We start from the raw sequence: 22,511 nt of genomic DNA, 5'->3' as shown, positions 1-22,511 counted from the left end.
ATGGTCTCGATGCTGCCTGACTCTACTGTGAGACTCTGGCTCCAAATGGTGTCACACAAGCAAGATGCAAGATTTTTTTTCATTTTTTTTCTTTTTAATTGAACAAATTGCAAATGTCAAACACTTGGACAATAAGAATAATCACATGGCTTAATTTAGATATTCATAAATTCATAAATTAAACAAAAAAGGCACAATTTTAATTAAGAATCACAGCACATATACAGTCAGTGCACGACTGAGAATGCAACGGAAACAAGTCTCTTTTGTCTTATTCAGACAGTGCAAAGTCCAAGGGTTAGTCCTAAAGATCGATCCCTTCAGAACACTGGAGGAAATCAATGAGCCACAACATCAATGGGATACAAACTGTCCTCAGAACAGCTATAAAAAGGAGGTATTTACTATGCACTGTTGCATTGTGGCAGGAAGTGGAGATGCATTGTCCATATTTATACACGGTTAATGGTTCTGACTGTCGCCAGAATCAAAATTAATCCATTTCTTTCTTCTTTCAATTAATCCAATTATTGTAAAACATACGGAAATATTCAAAAATAATAATAATGTAGAAATATAACTGATAATTTAAGTTAGTTCACAATGTAGCTACAAATTGAGAAAAGGGATATGTCATTTTTGGTTACCATTTTTGTTTGAAAACTATTTTATCTTAACCCTCAATCTATTGTACAAGAAGCAAATGAAGCATTTCACACAGTAATCAGTTGGGGGCAGATATTTTGCTGTCAGCAAAGATAGTGTCTATTTATATAAATCCTGTTCCACTCTTAAGTTACAAAAGTCTCCCTTTCCCACAAATAGTATTGGGTTCATTCTCATTTTTGGTGGAAAATGTAGCTTTTGTAGTTTTGTCTTGACATTAAAAAGACATCTCCTGAAATGTTACAGTAGCAATTTCTTGCTTCACCTCCAAAAGCTGGATCTTGATTCATGTCCAATTCTCTGGCTCTCCTCTCAGATAATTATCATGCCACCCTGGCTTTTCTCAATCTAGCAAACAAACGAGGAAAGATATAGCACAGTCCAGATATGTTTGTATTTCTTCACTGACCTGTGTGTAAACATTTATGTTATCTTTACTGAAATCTTACACTCATCATCTGCCTGTTGCAGATATGACCATCTCTTCATAACTTTGTCAAACTTGAGCTATGCCATGCCGTCATGTGGCTTCCAGGTGACTCTGACCACAAGAGGTCAGGCACAACAAGCGGCAGCGGAGTGGAGATGGGTTTGGATTAATGCTTTTGGAACTGGACGTCCATCTCTAGAATAAAATAATTGATTGGAATGTGGGTAGACTGGGAAATATATTGATATAATACAAAGGACAGAACAGGAAACTGAAAAAATGGTTTAGAATTTTCTTTCTCAATAAGATTTACTGAATTTATTACGTTTACATAGGGCTTGAAAGAAAGCCAAAAAAATTGTGATTTAACAATGCAAACAATGTTTCACAACAGCATTTCCCTGTATAATTTAATATAATTCAGCATTTCAGTTTAAGCTAGGCATTGTATTCATCATTGTGCAATTCTGGCTCATCTCTCTCTCTTATTTTTGTTTTTTGTTAGACACATACCTATTTTCTCTTTGTCTCTCATGCAAACACACGCACACACCCATGCATCATGTTTGCTTTCCCCTTAACCAGTTTGTATTTACTTGCATGCTCAGTCATGCCCTGTTCCTACCCCCCGTATGGGAGAAGGCATTAGCGAGCTTAGCAGGCCACAAAGCACGAGAGGCGATAAACTAACAGCAGAATGAGACTGGACAGAGGAGCACTGGCTCAGCATAGAAATGAGCTGGCATTAGGGGTGAAACCACATTTCTGCTTGTTCGACCATGTGTCACTAATGCAAATATGAAGAAATGGAAAACAGACATGCTCCAAATTCCTACCCACAAATTGATGACATACTGTATTTTTTCATGTTCTGGTTGGATGATGTTTATTGGGGGAAAGCTTGACCTGATGGATGACATCCTGTGCTAAGTAATGTTGTTTTGGTAGACTGATTGTCGCCAGTGCAGGTGACCACTGCAGTAGTCCTCCCCCTGCAGCCATCATCTCCTCCTAATAGCTTGCAAGCTTATTGAATTAGTAAGGTGGAAAAAGAAGAAAATACATACTGAAGAGTCTGTTTTAGTCAAAGAAGTCTTGCCGTCAGTTGCTTTTTATTATTGACATTTTTGTCATGATAATGGTTACAAGTACCTGCCAAATACAATCATGATGTATTACTTGTGAAGTGTTCTGTGTCCTTTTCTCCTTTTCCATCCTTTTAAAAATTATTTTCTATTATTGTCTTTTAGATTTTGTATCATTAATGAATTTAAAAAGGCAACTAATTCTAAACACGTAAATCAGTGTTGATTAGCTCATTGCTAAAATACCAAATTACCATCTCTCCCTTTGGGTATGGTTGAAGCATTTTGTAGTCTGCTTTATATGATTAAGAGCAATTTGACGATTATTTGTTAGTCTTCCTGGCTTGATTTGGTTTCATAATTCATATTTCTACTTTACATGTATTAATATATACTTTAATTTATGCAACAATGGCCTTGCAAAAAGCTCCTACACACCACTTTTGATGCTGTGTTTACTTTACTCTGTGCTTTCCCCCTGGCTTTATCTTTGTTTATTCATGTACAACTCATTGTGAAATACTCAAGGTGTTATGTGGTTACATTGTAACCAAGGTTATGTTGTTAACAGCACGTTGGTATTCAGCCTATCGGGTATAAGGTGGAGGGCAGCAACTCCATTTCCTTCTTTGTCACTTCACATTGACCCTGTTCACACTGTGCTGCCTTCAAGGACTGTCAGAATAGAAACAATTATAGTGAAAATAAAATTGAATAAATATTTATATTCTGAGAATTTAATGCAGCATGTGTAATACACCATTTGAATAACTAGTCTTGTCGGAAATAATTTGACACCTTAAGTGTAATACAGTCTTAGTATCCACAACATATTGTAAGCTTATACATGAGCTTAATAGTTGTTATTGCATATGTGTGTTTCTATTGCATATGTTTATGTGTTTATTGCAGTTAGCATTACACTATGTTGAATTTATATGTAGATTTATTGATTACATTTTGTAGTGTTTGTGTCCATTTACACAGAGACTACACAAAAAACACACTAATAGCTAAATCTAGTACAGAAAGCACCTCTTCTGTTTGTATAAAATATGTTTTTTTCCCCCTCCACATTTTGTGTTGTCACTGAAGTACAAAAAAGCTCCGATTGTCTCAATGACCTGGCTCTTAAATGTTGGACTGCTACTTCTGAGCAGACTGTAAAAGTCTTGTAATACTCAAAAACGAGGTGCACCTGAATGCAGCATCCGCGCAAACCTGCTGTCGGACAGCCTGAGCAACAAGCTTGGCTGGACTACACGTTCACTGCTGCAGTGTCGTGCTCTGTGATTTGACGGGAAGAGCAACAAAACAGGGACATTATTCCTCACTCAACGTCGGTCTGGTGAGTATGTTGTCGGCTATGAGGCGACAAAGGTTAGTTTGTGGATGTAACAGCGATATAATTTGGTTAAACTTTGTCCTGGGCATCAACGACGCAGGTAGAGGGATGTTTTTTGTTTTTTGTTTTTTGTTTTTCCAGGATGCTCGAGTTTACATCCCATCCTGTAGCTAAGAAAGTTTGAAAATACGCTGTTAAACCGTGAAAGGCTTTATATTATCTTGATTTATGGGCTACGTGTGACGCTGAAGGACACCTGCAGTGGTTAAAGTCCGAAATCACCGAGGCAGGGCACATCCGTCCTAGAAGAAACCACCTTATTAGTGGGAAAGTGAACGCATCTGGACTAACAATGGTCATTTAACAACAGTGGTGGGCCTGGTTACCTTGGGTGTTCAAACATAACTAACCACGTTGGAAATAGGTGCCTCCTAAAATACTACAGTTAAACTATAAATTGAGAAATAGAGTGCAATGTCTTGGCTCATGACACTCATGTCAAAAACGGCGCATTCATATTTAAAGTTGGGCGGCCATAGGTGACTTCAGGTGAATACAGGGAGGGAACTATGTTGTACTTGCATTAAAGTTATTATCAGAATTTATAAATGTGAAGTCCTGTACAACATTGAGTATATTTTTTATTTTCTTTCTTTAATACCATAATAGGACAATTAATCAGCATTTTTTCTAATTATAGCAGTGGAAAACAGTTACCACCATGACTTTATTATAGAGCCATGCTGATACATTAGTCAGCTGATATTATCAACCATGTTATCCAAAATGTGCTGATATTGTTTTTTAAAGTTATATAGGCAGCATTTTATGTTTATCTGATACTTTTTCTCAACTCAAGTTAAATATGTGTACATATGATTTTGCTTTGTTTTTTTAATTTGTAGTTATTTGCACTGATGTCATTTTATGCACTACAGTTAATTATCAAACTATAACATATCATAATCCCATAAGGGTGTGTGTGATATATCGTCTACGGTCATATCTTAATTGTTGTTGTAACGATGTGCTGGTTGATGTCATCAAGTATATATCCCTCACTTAGCCAATAACAATCTATATCCGCTTTGAGTGTTCATTCAATCACTACCATGCATCTAAAACAACTGATGTACAAGCTATCAAAGTGACACGTTACTCTGCGTTGATAGTTTATAGATCAGTTTTGGGCTTTACTGCGCAAGCGCATTGTTCACCACGCTGCAAGTAAGCAAAGTAGTGTAGCTGCATAAACATGCATGGCTGAAGTGAACATAACTCGTTTAGTTGTAGTCAACTCTCCACTGCTGTCTCTCTGCTGCTGCGCTGCACACATGGAGGTTTCAGCAAGATAAACAGCTAGATGGCGACTATAAATGACAGTAAAAAGCAGTACCTGCCACAAAAATGTTATTTCACAAGTTCTGGAGATGTCTATTTCTTAGGAGTCTGTTTTCATCCTAACTATGGCTGGGCAATATATCTATATTATATCGATTCGTGATAGAGACATATTTGGTATTTGGTTAAAAATATCATGATATTTGATTTTGTCCATAATCCTAATACAGTAGTAGTAAATATATTTTATTTTGTTGTCATCACATCATCCAAAACTTTGTGTGTCATTTGAGAAATTGTGTCATATTACACTATAAAACACAGTGCACACTTAAATCCGAAGAAGTCGTCCCAATGAAACTATTAACTATTTACAGTGAGATATAGATTATCCAGAGCAACATGACTCTTTGTGTAAAAAAAAGATGTCGCTTTTGATGTTGCCATGAAATTCTGTTCTCTTTTTTTATACTAGAAGTAAGTGGAAAAATGTCATACAGATAAAGCAATCCTTCTACAAGGCTGCTAATTTGTCTAAGTACCATATGTAAGTTTATGGCTTGATTAAGCATCATAAGTAATCTCCTCCTCCTTCACAAATACTACCTGCACTGACTGTTTTACCGTTTAAACCTCTAGTCAAAACAACACCCACACTTTTTTTTCCTTTGGTGCTTTCCACTGATGGATACTGTGTAGATCAATGTTATGGGTCTAAGGGCTTCCCACCTCATGGCCTTTTATTTATAGAACTGAAACTTTGCGCTCAATTAATCATTCAGAGGTTTATGTACTGTACAGTGCTATGAATAATTTAAAGTTGGGGTTCGTGAATATAATAACAGATTATGATAATGTCAGCTTGGATGCTACATCACTAAACAACTGACAGAGCCCTTGATTTTAGTAGTATAGCAGAGGGAGTTAAAATAGAAAATGTTCAAGTTGCAGTTCAGTGACTTAAAGGGAGGAAAAAATACTTACCCCACTGTGTGATCATCTGGGAGCTGTGCGGAGTAGAAATGTGAGAGCTATACCCGAGAAATTTTATTTGACTCACTATTCAAACAAGTAAATTGCGACTGCTAAAAAGGGGCTTGCAGTAATGTTGCCGCTGAGATAATTCTTTTGTTATGACTTTTGATAGGCACCTGTATCCCTTTTTAAGTAAACAAAACAACTCGGATTAATCTCACTTGTTGTGGCACACATTTTATGCATCGTCTAATGGCATAATAAGCTGGGTTTTGACACGACTAGGTTTATTTTGCCTTATGCTTCACTTATCTGCCAGTGTCAGTATTTGTGTGTTTGTTGTTGCAGAGACAAAACTTGTGCATTATCAGAGGCGAAGGAATTAAATTATACTGTGACTTAGACTTATTTGGGGTTATATGAGTAGTAAACATTATACATTCAATTTCATATAAATTGAATACTTGTAACCAGCAGGTTTATTAATGTTGAAGCAGCTGAATGTGAAAACAGTCTTTTAGTGTCAAACTCTGCACAGTTGAAGCTCAAGCATTGAATTGAAGGAACAAGAAGAAAAACACATTTATGACTCCTAATGTTTTTAAGTTTTTTGTGAAAGCTTTTTAATCATGGCTGCCAATATTTCTGCTATAGAATGTTTTATATTTCCCACTATCCTCTTCTTGTACTGAGGATTAATCTGTAATTTCAGGATTGAACTGGAGAAAGGAAGATGACGGGTGCTTATAAAGATAACCAGGAGGACTGGATGACTGTGTGTTTCAAGTACCTGCTTTTTGTTTTCAACTTTCTCTTCTGGGTAAGTGGCAATAAGTAGGAAATCACCTTTTTGTGATACCTTCAACCACAAAAAGCTAAAACCCTTAAAGCGATTTCTCTTTGTCATCTATTCATTTGTATTTATTTGCAACTCTTAACTCAGTGAGCATATAATCTTAAAATTCAACTTTTTTGGCACTGACAGGTCTTACAGTGACTGCTAGTATAAATGATCAACCAAAGTTTTAAAATTAAAGGCATCAAAGGCATTAAAGGAATCATACCAGGTCTGTCATGATAATTTCCATGTGTGTTTCTTTACATAAGAGAGGTGCGCAAAGAGTGTGTGGTCTATTGAGAAAAATAATGTGGATGTGTGTGACAGTGAGGTTGGTGCTGGCAACCAGAATAGAGAGTAGTTAGCAGTTTAGCTGTAAATGTAGCATTGTAATGTGTGTACAGTTTAGGCTATTTAATAATTAAAGTTAATAAATGCTACAATTCCTCAAACCAAGTTCCTAGGTCTTGTTTGCCACCTGCCGATTAAAATGAAGGGGGTTACCCCGAAGTTAGTGACAATGGGTTAGCCTAGCCTGACCAGGCTAACTGAAGCTTGACTGACCTTAAAGGTAGACCAGACACTCTCATTGTAGTTACAATCTCAGCCTCATATGAAATACTTAACTTCTTCTTCTAATCTTTTTTTTGTTAGCATCAAAAATGTCCCACCATATAAAAATGCCTCCTGACATTTCTAGAAATCCCAAATTCTCCCAAAACTTTCCACTTCCACTAGTGAACAAATGCTGGGGATGCGTGGGTGATGTATTTGGGCTGCAGGTATGATTGTATTTAAATGGGTGTTACCATATTAACTGCAACTGAGGCAATATATGGTCTTAAAATCATGATAACATCGTTTATTGCAATTATATTTGGGACAATATATCATCTAACAACAGTGTTTTTTGTGATGGGCCTATTTATGACACACAGTAAAAATGCTTTAATGCTCCTTGAACACTGCAGGTAATAGATGGAAAGAGCCATGTAGAAACAGGGAGAGGATTAAAGTGAGTTCTAGGTCTGAAAAGGCTGAGCTGTGGACTTGGCTCAAAGTGAGTCATAGATTATTTAGGGCTTGTCAGTGTACGATGGGGAACAGTGTATCAAACCTGCTTCCTGGCACCACACTTTATGATGCTGCAGTTTGCTGCTAAAACTGTAAACTCTTACATCTAGTGTGCAGACCGTCTGGGGTCACTTTGAAACATTTTCAGAATCTGAGGCAGAGTCAGTGTGCTGACGGATCAGAGAGACTGACAGATCTGTGTGTGCGTGGGAGAGGTTAAAGACAGGAAAAAAGGATCAAGCTTTATCTTCAGGCTTTGGTTAAATCTCTTGTCACCTTCTTAAAAATCATCTCACGAGGAAACCCATAGCCTCCCTCTCCTCTGCGGAATTTCAGACTCTATTCCATATTTTTTGCTGACATTAACACATGAATTTTCAGACTTTTTTGTCCACCACTGAATCGTTTTGGCGGGGCGGGCGTGGATACATCTTTTGTAAGAACACAGTGGCTTTGACACTTGTCGGCTTCAAGCACTCTGGTTGGGCTCCAATGCCTGATTCAATTTTAGATTTGATTGCAAGCTGATTTAAGGAATAATTAGATCTTTTGGGAAACACTCTTTTGACTTGATAAGAACATTGACCCCGATCTCATAGCTGTCTGTTGAATGGTTACTTGCTTTGGAGGTGTTGATTGGCAGATTTTGTTGCCATAGTACAGAGCCAGGCTTTGTAATATTCAGACTATTTTCATCTCCATTTGTTTATTAGTAAAGAGCAATGTACAAAACATTCATTTAGTCATAGATAAATATCTAATCCATTATATATCTGGTCAAACTTGAGTTTTAGTCATTTGAATATCAATATTTGAGTTGTAGTTCTTAAATATTAAAGTATGTAAAGCTTTAGTTACTTAAAGGTGCCTGATGGATTTTTGGTTCACTAGTAGGCCGAAGCAATGGAGCAATGTTTTTATGAGCGGGTTCCTATTTTGATTGTGTGGTACATGCGGACAATGCAATACTCCTGCTTAAATCTGAACCTAAACAGGCTTTACAAAGGTTTTGAAATTGTTTGGATTAATTGAGAAATAGATTGTAAGATTTGATTATAATTATAATTGATCAGTTTATGATAACACAGTAGCACTTTCTTATTGTGCTGGTTAAACATGAAAGAGAAGTCCTAAATGTTGTCTTCCTCTGGGTCATTCATGTATCCAAGTGGTGCCTCCTTGGTCGGGCTTCTGTTGTTATGAGAAGGGGGATCTGGCCTTTGATAGAAAGGGATTGGAGGATGAAGGGGAAAGACACACTCAGGCATTTCCTATCCATGTGCTTGTGAAACTGATGAGAGGAACAGATCTGGACGCCACCCTGGGTTTGTTATCCAGGACTTGTTTGGAAGGAAGTGGTCATTATGCCCTGACTACTGCAACCTCTGAATTCTTCCTGCTCCTTGCCCTCCTTAAGGCCTGACCACTTCTCTCTCTGTTTCCCCTTCTTATTTTCTCTTTCTTTTCTGCACTCTATTGTGCGCGCCCCCCCCCCCCATTCAACGTTCTCTCAAGTTGTTGCTTTTTTTATCTCATTGAGTGGCATTGAACTCACATCCTGTTTATCACTTCCTGCTCTTCCTGCTCCCTACTCTTTGGTCTTTTTTTGTCTTTCTTTAAGATTGAATTTAGATTACACAAATTTTTTCCATTCAAGTCATACATACAGTATCTCTGCTTGCTCCATTACTGTCTCTTGAGTTTATGACCCTTACCTTTTCAGCATGCATTTATTGAGCCTTTATCTGGTCTTTTCATCTTTTCCGTCCTTTGAAGACACACCCATATCCATAACACATGTTGGTTTTATATGATCTCTGGCGTTGTAATGTCTTTATCTCCCCAACACTTCCTCTCTCCCTCTCTTTCAGGTTGGAGGAGCAGCAGTTTTGGGTGTAGGAATCTGGACACTGTTGGAGAAGAGTGACTATTTGAGTTTGCTGGCCTCCAGTACTTTTGCTGTCTCAACATATATTCTTATCCTGGCTGGTGGCCTTGTGGTGGTCACTGGCTTCTTGGGCTGCTGTGCCGTCATCCGGGAGCAGAAAAGCTGTCTGTCTACGGTGAGACGCTGGACCTATGGAGGGGGTTATACTGAGGTCCTTGCCTTTATATGCTCAGTTGTAAGGTTTGGGTACATGATATAATATGTACAGTATGTGATGAAGGAATGTGCTTACTTAAAAGCTGCTATTTTTTCGAGCCTTTAAAATAAAACAGTTTAAAATACAGTAGCAGTCAAAAGTGTGGACACAGCTTCCTGTTCACTCTAATGAGGAAGTGTGTCCAAAACTTTGACTGGTAGTGTTTTCCATTCAAAGCAGTGTAGTTTTCTCTGAGAAGGCCTAAGTTCAGTTAACTTCCACTGTACCCTTGATGTGAGTGTCTTTGTATATGACTGAGACCAAGTCAACCCATTACTTGCAATTCACCTCATATGAGAACATGTACCCATAATGATAAATTAAATAGAATAGTGTTGTTCTCTAGACTATCACTCTTGATTTGGCAAATCAAAAACAATTTCTTGCTTTTTTAACCAAAAATATTCATTTTGATGTAATAAACTACCAACTTTGGACTGAAGAGGTCTCCAAAGGGACTACAGGTTGTAGCTTTTAATTCAACCTTTTAAATGCAAGTTTGGGGATACATTGTATTGACTTTTGCACATTTTAAATTTTGCGTAGCCATACTTTCTTTATACAACAATGGCATATACCACACAGCCTATACCACACGTACCGCATGTCCATCCTCTGCCTGGTCTAAGGTGTATCACTGGATGCTGAAAAATGACTCTGACAGGGCCCTTACTGTCCTCATTATTTTACAGAGACAGGGCCCGGTGGGAGAGAAGCAGGCAGGAGGTGAACGTTCGCTGCCGCAGGACTATTTATAGATCTATCCACTGTTGATTGATGGAGTAATAGGAGAAAGAAAGGGGCTTGCAGGAGTGAAGAGGTGGATGTGTTGGGAGGATTTGAAGTCTGTGGTGCATTTTGGTTGAACACCAACTATATTGATGTGGTATTTATAGGTTAGTTTTGTTGAGATTAATGATTGATGCCAGTATGTAACTGCATTTGTGTGTATGGTGAAGTTGGAATTTTGTGTGGGCAGCATGCACACAAAGACTGGAGTGTTTTTTGAAATCTTGTAACCAAGAGATACAAAGCAGGCTGTGTTTCTGCATATTCTAATTACTGTGATAACTGCAAAACAGAAGTGAACATTTGCTTAAGTGTCACAAATATTAATTCGCCGAGATCATTGCTCCCCCACAGCTGTTTATTTTATCGAGATTTTGCCATCACTTTGTCTCCCACGTCGTGCAAGTTGGGTAGTAGCATCTGTCTCTCTATAATGGCCTTGAGCAAAGCTGTTGATGCTGTCAAACTGTTGTGTCCCACTCTGTGACAGGTGGCAAGTGGGCCTTATTAGTTATTTGTGTGTGTTTTTGTTTTATGTGGCCATATACATCTCCTCCACGTTGTATGTTCTCTGTATTCTGTATGTTGGATAGAAAGTTAGTTCAAAACACCATCAGAAGATCAATACATCAAGCTAAGTTCCCTTAGAGATAGAAAAGCAACTTCATCACAGATACAGATTGTTCCTAAATAAAGAACTCGACACTCCAATCAGCAAAGGTACAGTCAATAGGAGGCTATCTTGAAGCGGTCTCAGAGGATGAGTAGGAGTTTCTAAACCACTTCTCAGGAGGGGAAACAAGGCCAAACGCTTGGGGTGGACTAATAAATATCAGCATTTCACACTGGATGACTGGGAAAAAAAGTTCTGTTTAATGAGGAAGAGAGTGTTGTATGTGAGGAGATGAACATGAGATAAATTGAAACCCACAGTGAAAGATGGAGGTGGGGGGTGTTTTGCCAACTCTGGAGTTGGAAACCTGCTCCAAATTGACTCCACCCTGATCAAGGAGAAGTACCACTCCATTCTTCAGAGGCATGCTACACCCTCTGGTTTGCATCTTTGTGAAGAAGTATTCATACTGCAGCAGGATAATGACCTCAAACACACCTCAAAGCTTTGAAAGACCTACTTGAAGACTAAAGGAGGCAACGGAGTCCTAACTATGACCCCATTGAACATTTATGGAGGCACTTGAAGACTGAGAAAGTATTCTGATTCTGTGACATGAAAAAAAAGCTCTTTGGAACATTGTCAAATCATGCTGGGATAACATGGCTCATCAGGTTTTGCACAAAATTGCAGAGTCCGTGCCAGTTTCAGTGCTGCTGTCATTAAAGCAAAAGAGGGACAAACCAAATACTAAGATTTTTTTTCTTTAAAGATTCAACTTTTCACTCAAATTGTTTAGCTGATGTTATAGGTAATGAAAAGAAAAACTAGTATTAAATTCAAAACGAATACAAAATAGAAGGAGTTGTGGTATATACTGTATGAATGACAAAAGTTTGTGCTTGTGTTATTTGAGTTTTTGAAAGCTGTAGTTTTTAGCCTGCTTATTCCCCAACAGTGTATCAGAGCTCTCTAATTGAGGGGGCGATCTGTTATATATAACTATGCTCTCCATATCAGTACGTACAATAGTCCTCATCATTAAGGATGAAAGTTACAATCAAACCATCAGTGTCATTCATTTACGTGACATATTGATTTCAAGGTTTAGGTAATTTCGTTTTAGTTTCATTTACAATATTATTTCAATGTCTTCCTGAGGAATACAAGCACATGGTGATGGAACATATCACCTTAATTCAGTTTTTGCTAAGATTGTATTTTGAAGTTAATTATGATACATAATAGGAACCGCTTTCAATCAGCGTGGAACACTCCTTAGAAGATGCCAGAGAGAAATCTAACTCAACAAATAGCCTTCTGGTTGTTTCTTTTTTTGTGCAGCATCGCCATTTGTTTTGGGAGTGACAGTTGCAGCACAGTGACAGTTGATGTCTTTATTGAGCCGTCACAAGTGTGAACAACTTTCTCAAATGAGTTACCCGAGGGTATAACTGTTCTGATGACTCTGAGGCTGAAACGTCTGAATTAAGTGTTTTTCTCTAATTCTGTTGAATTTCTTCTTCACTTTTTCATCTGCAGTATTTCTTCTGCCTGCTGTTCATCTTCCTGATTGAATTGGTTGCTGGAGTGCTGGCCTATGTCTATTACCAGAAGGTAAGCAATCACTGCTTATGATAGATTTTTGTTGTTAATAAGAATAATAATGATAATAATATGACAATACGTTTTATTTATAGAGTGCTTGACAGATGTAGTAGTCTGGAGCAGTGCTTTATGAGGAAAATCCAAATTGTCAAAGCATGTTCCTGCATTTGAATTTAAAGTAAAACTATATACATTTTATTAAATCACAATGGCATAGGTGCCCAAAAGCAATATAGATACTTAAAAATCAATTATTATTGTTATTGTTATTATTATTATTATTATTATTATTATTATTATTATTATTTTTGTTCATGTTGTTGTTGTCTTCAGCTGCATGTTAATTTACTCTTTGATTATCTGTATCATCTGGGTGATTTTGACTGAAGTTAGAGTGTGAAATTTAGTTCAGACAATTTGGTTCTGCATAAATTATACATTTTGACCAGAAAATGAATACCATTACCATCAGCCTCAACTGCACTTTGTGTTTTGTGCTAATTAGCATAAGTTATCATGCTAACACACTAAACCAAAATGAAGAGCGTCGTAAATATTTGACTTAACAAATGACAGTTGGTATTGTTATTGTGAGGATGCATCATGCTGAGGTTAGCATTTAGCTCAAACCAGCGATGTGTCTTAAGTGCAGCCTCACAGAGCCACCAGTGTCGCTGTAACTCTTGTAAGTCTTGTTTTCCTATGTGAAAAAAGTTCCCAGTGGTCTTTGTTCAATATCACAGGTTGTTGATGAACTGGAGAATCTACAGTAGACACCTTCTTTTTATATGCTAATGTAGGTTGTCACCGTTTGCCACCTCCACTGAGCATTATGTTCAATATGTGGAGTTCATCTAACACACGATCTTGTTATCGCACAAACATCTGCCTGTCAGTCAGCTAGGTCTGCAAAGTGCACTCCGCTATCTGGACAAGCTCTGTGATTTATTATAATGGAAAAGGTTTGGTACAGGATTGAATCATTTTAAAGATAAGGGCTCTTATTCTCTCTCTCGCTGATTCTCTTTGTTGTGAGTGTTTATGCCTCTGCATGGAGGCACACAAAAACACACATTAAAGGCTATGCTTTAAGTCTATTTTTGTAATGTGTTGTTCATCTGGCTTTTCAATAACAGCACTCATAGATGTGTGGGAGATGCTACTTGTCTATCTTGTTGTCTTTGCTCCTACACATTGTTGCATTTCTGTTCTGTACATATTTATGTTCCATTTGTAATAAATAAAGCGTGTGGTTACAAAGTAAATTTGGCTCTCTCCCACAAATACTCACTGTTGTGTGTTTGTGTGCGTGTGTGTGTGTGTGTGTGTGTCTGTGTGTGTGTGTGTGTGTGTGTGTGTGTGTGTGTGTGTGTGTGTGTGTGTGTGTGTGTGTGTGTGTGTGTGTGTGTGTGTGTGTGTGTGTGTCTGTGTGTGTGTCTTTGTTCATTCATTTCCAGTTGAGTGAGGAGCTGAAGCAACATCTCAACCAGACTATGACGGAGAACTACTCCCAGCCAGGGAAGGATGCCATCTCATTAGCTGTGGACAGACTACAACAGGATGTATGGACTATATTTGCAAAAACCTCTGAGGTTTCATTTGGTTTATACAAAATTATAAGCTGCACTTTCTTTCAACGTGCATACGTACTTGGTGATAAATGAATTTTCCATGACTCTGTCTGCAGCTACCATATGTTAAATTGTTATAAATTATGCTGAGATTCAGTAGAAGGAATTGCTCACAGGCCTGTGTTATCCATTAGGATTTTCATAAAGTATTGTTCCAAAAATCAGTAGTGAAAAGCCAGAGCTGCAGTAATTTTGTCCATGTCTGAGAAGAAGGAGACGCCACTCTCTTCAGCTGCAACATTGATCAAAGCTGACAGTGTAGTTATTGAAAGAAACTGCATTAAACAAAAAAAAAATATATATAATCCCTTAAAACTGGATCCATTATCACAAATATAAGAGTGATTTGTATCTTTATTCTACAGTATGTGACATCACGAGTAAAAAATGTCCCCTGCTTTCACTTTAATCTCTGTACAGTTTAAGTGCTGTGGCAGCAACAACTCCCATGACTGGACGATGAGCGTGTACATTTCGTCAAAGCAGGCAGAAGGCAGGGTGGTGCCTGATAGCTGCTGCAAGACCATCACCCCTCACTGTGGCAGGAGAGACCATCCCTCTAACGTCTACAAGGTGGAGGTCAGTAGGTTACATGGGTCTGGGAAATAAAATGGCTTAATGATAAGCACCATATTAAGTCTGATCTCTAGCATATTTTTCTGTAGCTTAATTATGATGTTTAACACTTTGAAGGAGGTGCTCCCTTTATAACACCCTTTTTGTGAAATAGTATGTTATGCTGACTCCCAAGACTGACTTCAACAGCTGTTCTGTTCTGTCTGACTTGATTTCTTTTTTAGATTCTATATATGAAATTGAAATATTGGCCAATGAATAAGTTCATTAAAGTGTAACGTTCGATATGTTAACTGGACTTGGCTTGCTGACACTAACACAGCAATGATCATTAGAATACTAGAGACTTTCTCCTCTTGATATATCACTTCATGATCTAAAATGGAGAGAAAAACAGAGAAAACACTTTTTTTTCTGATAGAATGAGCTCTCTGGAAATGAATAAAACATTAGGTTTTTGACAGCTTATCCATGCTACACAGGTGAAAATGTGCACCTTCTTGTGTCAAACTCCACGAGTTCCCCTGCTTGTAGCTCATAGTACACTGCCTGCATCATGTGAAGATGAATAAACATGAGGATATACAGTACTGTACCCTCAGAATTGAACAAAAACATGATGAATATATTCATACAGTGTACCTGTCTCTGTTGACAGCTGTGCTGATATACTTTCAATTCCGATTTGGGATGAAAATATAATCAGTATTTTTTTGTAATTTTGCAAACTACTTATCTGTATTATCTACTACATTTACATCTATTTGGGAGACTAATAGTTATATCTTCAACCATATGCATGATCTAGTATATGACTTTTTTAACTTCCTTTGGATCTGCAGGGTGGTTGCATCACTAAACTGGAGAAGTTTCTGGCAGATCACCTGTTAGTCATTGGTGCCGTAGGAATAGGAGTGGCTTGTATGCAGGTAAGTAAAATATGATATGTAGTTTAGACAGTTGTTGAAGGAGCAGAACACTGTTACCCCTGCCTGGTCGATCTTTGTTTAATTAAACCTTTCAAACCCAGACAGAGAGGGCTTAAATCTTCTCATTTCTGAAAATGTACCATTGCAGGTCAACAACCTCTAAATGGACACTTCTATTCATCTCACCCTGGCCTTTTAGTCATCATTATCAGATTTTGTTCGTTCCTGTTATTTGATTTATCCCAGTATGAGATGGACCCAAGCTTTTAGAGTTTACAGAGTCCATAGAGGTATACAACAGTGCTCTTTTACAATGTTGTGCTGGCTGACAGCCCTTTTATAGCTGTGCACCTCCTCTTTGTAAATCAACTTAAGAGAAACGTGAGACCAAACAAACCTGCTTTGATGCTTTCCAGTGGTATCTGTAAGACTGATACATGCCCACTACTCTGCATGCTGTTCAGTCTAAAACGTTTTTTTTATTGGGGCACACAGAAACCAAGAATAATGTCAGACACTGTTTTCTGCTGTAATAATGAATGCGGCAACAACAGATGAGAAATCACCAGGCATGTATCCTCTTGGTGCTTATAACTGGTGACAAGGGAATATAAGCGCACAGCTTTCGATTAGCCCTCACTTTAATGTGGAAATGGCATTCTGATTCCCAATTTAAAGGGATTATCCTGAGCATATACACAAAGTGCTGAATGTCTGGAGAAATACATGTAAAATACAAAACTGTCGGCAAGCCTGTTCAGTATGATTCAATACTTTATAATCAAATCCAATAATAATCCAATCATTCTGTATATTTTCTTTGTCTTTTACCATATATTTCCTGTATGTCTTGTCTTTGTCAACTGTTCCAGTCTGTCTTAATGCTGGTCCACTGTCTCGTCCCTTAATACCAATCAAACTGACTAAAATAAGATTATATATTGTTTAAAGTCTTGCTAGAGCTGACTGAGAGCTGTCATAAGTTTTATGACATAACTACATGTATGATTTGTGTACCAAACTAACCTGTCTATGGTGCCCTGTACTGTATGTCTTTGTGTCCGTATGTGTGGTGTAACTGTAGCTGGCCGGGGCAGTCTTGACAGCCTGCTTTATCTATCTGCTCTATAAAGAAGAGGAAGAGGACTTCGGTACATTGTGATTAGCTCTAGAGCAACTTTGTGGTTTAATCAACTGGCGAGACAAGGTTTGAGGGCATTGTGGAAAATTGATATCTGTCTGCATGTTTGTGTGACTCTCCTCTCTGTGTTAAATGTGAAATCTGCAGGCTGCATGTGTGCTGTTTAAAAATGTTTATGTTCTAATGTGAGCATGAAGCATGCAGCTTCCTGGCTTTGGCTTTATATTGCAAATTGTTATTCCTCATCTCGTGATGATGGGCTGTTGTGGCTGATAAGGATGTGATAGCTTGAGAAAGGTCAAACGCATAATGAGAATGGCTTGATTAATCAAAACTTTGCTGCTGTGTGATGGTAAGAGTCATGTTATGTACCTTCATACTATAGTGTCTCATGCCATGTGTGCGCAGAGAAGAATGCCATGGGTCCACCATAGTGGATGCAGTGAGGTCCAGGAATGGATTTAGGATGCTGTTTTCGATAATCCCATTGATAATCACTTGTTCTCACTTTAAAAAACAAGGTTTTGGATCTTAGACATTCATCAGGTAAAATGTATGATGAATATGGACTTTATATTATTTCACAGTCAGAATTTATGATCTGACGCATATATCCATAAGACATAGTTGCAGAAGTAATTGACATAAGTGACAATACAGAGACAATTCATTTTTCTTTGTGTTACGTTACCATGTGGTGTGCATTTATGCTGTTGCTATGGTTACGTGCACTCTAAAATAGTTCTCCTGAACACTGAGTTTCTTGATTAGTGAGGAAGATGTTGACTAGATTTATGTTTCAGGTGCCCATATATGTAACTTCAACAGATACCTGTCACCTTCTTCAGCCAGGATAATAAAATATTTTCGTACTGATATTCTACTACTACTATCCTCTATCCTCTATCCTCTCAAATTAGACTTCAAGAAAATTAAGAAGCAGAAAGCATTTTTCTCACTTATGCCTCTTATATCATTGTCCTCTGTGCTTTTTATGTGCTCCATCACATACTGTATGTTGTCCCCAGTGTTTGTGGCAGAGAAAGGAACAAAACAACAGAACTTGCCTGAAGAGAGATTGTGATGAGTCAATACACAATGGTGACTCGCTCGATAACCCTTTCTCAGAGGGCTTTTAGACTCAAAGATGGAAACTGAGCACTTGCCTGCTTATCCATCAAGTCTGGCAGGCCTAGTGGCTTCAGCCAGTATTTGTTCCTGCTGTTCTGTACTTCATATTTGTGTGCTGTTCTGCATTAGGGTGCTGCTGTAAATCATGCCTTGTGTATTTTTTTAAGGTTCTGTATGCATGAATGTTATTATTCTGGGGCCAAGCGGTTAAAACATCAGATCATGTGTTTGTAGAGACCTCCAGAAGAAAATGAAACAGGGTTTGTTACTGTTTTACAGAAAACCCCTATGAAGATTAATAAGATAGCAAAACCAAACCTTTTTCTTACATTTGTCTTTCATTTTCAATAATAACTATAATAATCTAATTACATACAGTAAGCACATTTCATTAGTATACATTTCAGTGGTTGTTGTTTTAGTCATCATCTTATTTTTTGCTGTTTTTGCTCATGAACCAAAGCATTTTGCTGTGTAGAAAACAGAGTATTAAAAGGTGATTAAATGCGCATAAATCTGCTTTTGTACACACCACTAGTGCTTTATTAGGGATGTAATTGTGCAAGCCTGTGTGCACACATTTTGCTGCAATAATGGCTGCTTGTCTCTTGACACCCCCCATAGTCACCTACATACCTTCCAGCAGTCTCTAACCCACTCACCTTTAACCCCTCTTCCTTCACAGTCAATAGCAGCCAAGCTTCCTGCAGTCCTCCATGGTGACTGAGCAGCAATCTTTGACCTAACACTTCCTGTTTTCAGATCTGTGGGATGGTGTTCACCTGCTGCTTGTACAAAAGGATCAAGATGGACCCTTACTGAGCACACCGAGCCACCACTACGACATGTTCAACAGGCAGATGGAACAATGCTGACACCTAATTTCAACCTTTTTTTATCTTCAACTCAGCACAGACATGTTCCAGGTCACCCACATCGCAGCGAAAAACAAATGGTGCCATAGACCAACCAGGCTGATTTTAGTTTCCTCTTGTACATTGTTGTACTTTTTGAGCTTTGATTCAGACTTCAAATTTTCCGATACTCGTCCGTTATCTCGGCGTCCTGGAGCATCATGTCGCATGTCGCATTGTTGCATTGTTGCATCGTTGCATCGTTGCCTTTGTTTAGATGCATGCTTTACTTTGAGCAGTACAAAAGAAGGGAAATACTTATTACATTCCTCTCAACTAATGATGATGCAAATTATTTTTCATGTTTTCACAGTGCAGAGATTTATATAATGGTGAGTTATTATTGGTCATTCCGCTTCATGAGTAAGCTGAGTAAGGGCACTTTCTACATGGGTGTATCTGTTGATGAAGAAAGGAACTGTATTGTATCTTTTGTAAACACAATGTGCCTCTATCACAATTCTGCTGGTGAATGATTATTTAGTTCAGAAAATCCACTTAACTCTGTGCCTGAAATCTATAAAAGGGAGCTGAAAATGCATTGTGATATTTGGCAGCAAATTAAATATAGTTTATCTTTATATTTGTATTTATGTCTGTATTCCTGAAAATAGCACTGAATGTTGAACTGTAAGTTAGTTATAAAAATTAACTTAACATTTACACAGTCTAATAAGTAAAAAAAAAAAATTAAATGGTTGAAATGCTTCTTAAGACTTTGAGAACCCCCGAGTTTGTAACTCCACCTAGTGGTTGGCACTGGTCCTCTGCCACACTATGTGCAGTATTGTAAGGTTTCGTTCTCTACTGTAAGGACGCTGACCTTTCTGTGAGCCAAAGAATGCAAGGAGCAAGTTGTTTTTTACCGCCTTATTTATCATTTGACATCTCTTTTCTGATAGCTATCATGTTGGAACCATGAGCATGCTTGTTATCACTATAGAAGTGGTTTGGCTGTTCTAACTAACATATGAAGTAAGATTAATACATACTGTCTGGGTGCAGTTGTTTCTCTTTCAAAGTTTAAAAAAGTGAAGTATCCTATTGACTTTGTTTGTTTAAACTTTTGCAAGAACACATCACTATTGCCATGACTCAGTACTGTGAAAGGGACCTCTTAGGATTTATTTTTCTCATGATTGACTTAAAAATGACGGGTGCTACTGTATGATGATGGTTGTTGATGAGATGATGACAAACACTGGCATGTGCTCCAGCTACTGACTGTACTATTCAAAATATTCATAAGAAATAAATAAATACATTTCCAAATATTGTTGCATTATGAAATTACATTGTGTTAATGAAAGTTAAATATTTAGACTCGGTTTAGACAAGCAGCTATGATGCCATTATTGCAGTTTGGCAGTGCTCTAGATTATTGGATTATGAGCATCAGGTTATTATGTCAACTCAAGATAGTTTATTTAAATAGCCCAAAATAAGTCATGAGTTTATCCCAAAGGGCTTTACAATCTGCAGCATGCGAATGATCCTTACTGTATGTCTCAGAGCCATGTCAGCTGGACTGGTAAACCACTAGAGGGAGACAAAGAATTTCCATTTAGTGAAGAATTTAATGAATTCTGCCAAACCTGACCTGATTAATCCAATTTGGTTGCATTTGACACTCATGGTGGCATTCCCTTATAACAAGGAGTTCTATTACCTTATTGTAATATAATGTTATGTTTGTAAAGAATCAATTTTGACATCTGATCTGTTCAGTGCCTTTCTGTGACATCTTGTAGTATGTAGGAGTTACTGATTGATTCTCAAACACCTTTGTTAGCTAATGAGAACCAAACGGCAGTTATGCTATTTACAAAGTCATTGAACTAATTCATGTTAGAAGTGATTCATGAAGAGTGCCTGCTGATCCTACACACACTTTATATTCACTTTGCAGAATGTTCGACCTGTTTTTACAAGCCAGAGATCAATGTCGAGTCAATGTTGTCAAATCTGCCTTTTTTCTGTTTTCTTTTTGCATAATATTTTATGCACAATAAACACCCCAAACTGTCAAAAGATGACGCAAGCTTGTGTTAGATTGAGATTGGTAACTTTATTATGTAATGTCTGGGCTTCAATAAGAGAAGATTGTGAAAACACTTGTTATGTGTGGGGTCTCCCACAATTCCACATTGGAAAATTATGGAGTGTTCCCAGTTCAAACCACATTTATTCTCGATGCTGTGCTAGTGTGGTTTTAGGGGTCCTGTTGTGTAAAAGTCTCCATATATATTAAACACAAAGCCATGCACATAGATTTTTAGTGCATCATTGTTTGTGCTATATTGTTGCCATATGACCCAGCTATTTGTCTTTGAAGCACAACTTTTCCCTTCTCCTTTGTTTCCCCTCTGCCCCAGATTACTTACAAGACACTTTTGGTCCAGAGCGATATATCATTGTCACCCATTTAGGGAAAAAAGGGCAAAAAGTTTTAAGAGTTTGGACATTCTCCAACATTTTTGGCTTTTGTGAGCCTATAGAGTTTGTCAGTCCTTTCGTCTTCATCAGCTATAGGAAGATGGCTCTCATTTCCTGCAGATGTCACACATACTACAATGCAGTAAAAGGGCACACTGATGCTGACAAGATAGAAACACACACACACAACCCAGAGGTTGTACAGATTAGCATGCGGTTTACACTCCTTGCCAGGAGAGACCCATAAGGGAGAATTGGGAGCAGCTGGCGATTCACCACTCCCATGTGTTGGGAGTTGAGGCCTCTGCATCACAAGCACACACAGACATACATACACTGCATACACCCACTATCCTCATCACACTGTAGTAGTTAGAGGGACGATATTTCAGTGAGACAGCTAATGAAGTTCCTTAGAACACATGTTGCAACATCCATTTATCTGTCAACCAGGGAAAGTGTGTTTGCATGTGCACAGATAAGAGTAGCACACACAAATGTCTGCAGTTTAACCCAAAGGAGAGCAAAGCATTCCAGTTCTTAACAAAAACAAAAAATGTCCTGATTTCATTTCTAAATTATAAATGAATGCATTTGACCTTGTTCTGTTTTTTCCCCTTGCATGTCAGTGTGCTATCACACACTTCGGTTATGGGTTTTTTGTGTCTATAAGGCTTTAGTTGAGCTCTCATAAAACTTATTCTGGCACAACGCAGCTATTGTGTCAGCAAGTGCACCTGTGTTCAATATGTGCAGAAAAACTTAAGGGCTAAGTTGTGGTGATCGAATGCTTTGGTGCCTTTAGCATTAGAGACGTGTGGGAAAGGACTTCTGTAAGGCATTTT

General features: G+C 37.9%; 1 protein-coding gene across 2 annotated transcripts; it reads left to right on the top strand.

The window, feature by feature from the left end:
• Positions 1 to 3,415: 3,415 nt before the first annotated feature.
• On the top strand, positions 3,416 to 19,944 carry tspan11 (tetraspanin 11). Of its 2 annotated transcripts, none has more exons than XM_062443973.1 (8): positions 3,416 to 3,529; positions 6,555 to 6,662; positions 9,626 to 9,817; positions 12,843 to 12,917; positions 14,366 to 14,470; positions 14,960 to 15,118; positions 15,958 to 16,044; positions 19,079 to 19,944. In XM_062443973.1, exons 2-8 carry the CDS (start codon positions 6,576 to 6,578, stop codon positions 19,136 to 19,138), a joined length of 765 nt encoding a protein of 254 aa, XP_062299957.1. In that variant the 5' UTR covers positions 3,416 to 3,529; positions 6,555 to 6,575; the 3' UTR covers positions 19,139 to 19,944. The 2 variants fall into 2 exon arrangements, with proteins under 2 accessions (XP_062299957.1, XP_062299958.1); XM_062443974.1 differs by lacking the exon at positions 3,416 to 3,529 and adding an exon at positions 5,366 to 5,414.
• Positions 19,945 to 22,511: the final 2,567 nt, after the last annotated feature.

Source organism: Scomber scombrus, chromosome 22 (genome assembly GCF_963691925.1).
Source record: "Scomber scombrus chromosome 22, fScoSco1.1, whole genome shotgun sequence".
Taxonomy (NCBI): Eukaryota; Metazoa; Chordata; class Actinopteri; order Scombriformes; family Scombridae; genus Scomber; species Scomber scombrus.
Note: the sequence above shows the minus strand (reverse complement) of the source record. Positions and strands in the feature narration are given on the sequence as shown.

Excerpts from the sequence above, each read along its gene's own strand:
- tspan11 (XM_062443973.1), top strand. The coding sequence starts at position 6,576 with ATGACGGGTGCTTATAAAGATAACCAGGAGGACTGGATGACTGTGTGT. Across the intron at positions 6,663-9,625 it reads TTTTCAACTTTCTCTTCTGG|GTTGGAGGAGCAGCAGTTTT; the intron begins GTAAGTGGCAAT and ends CCTCTCTTTCAG. Across the intron at positions 12,918-14,365 it reads CCTATGTCTATTACCAGAAG|TTGAGTGAGGAGCTGAAGCA; the intron begins GTAAGCAATCAC and ends ATTCATTTCCAG.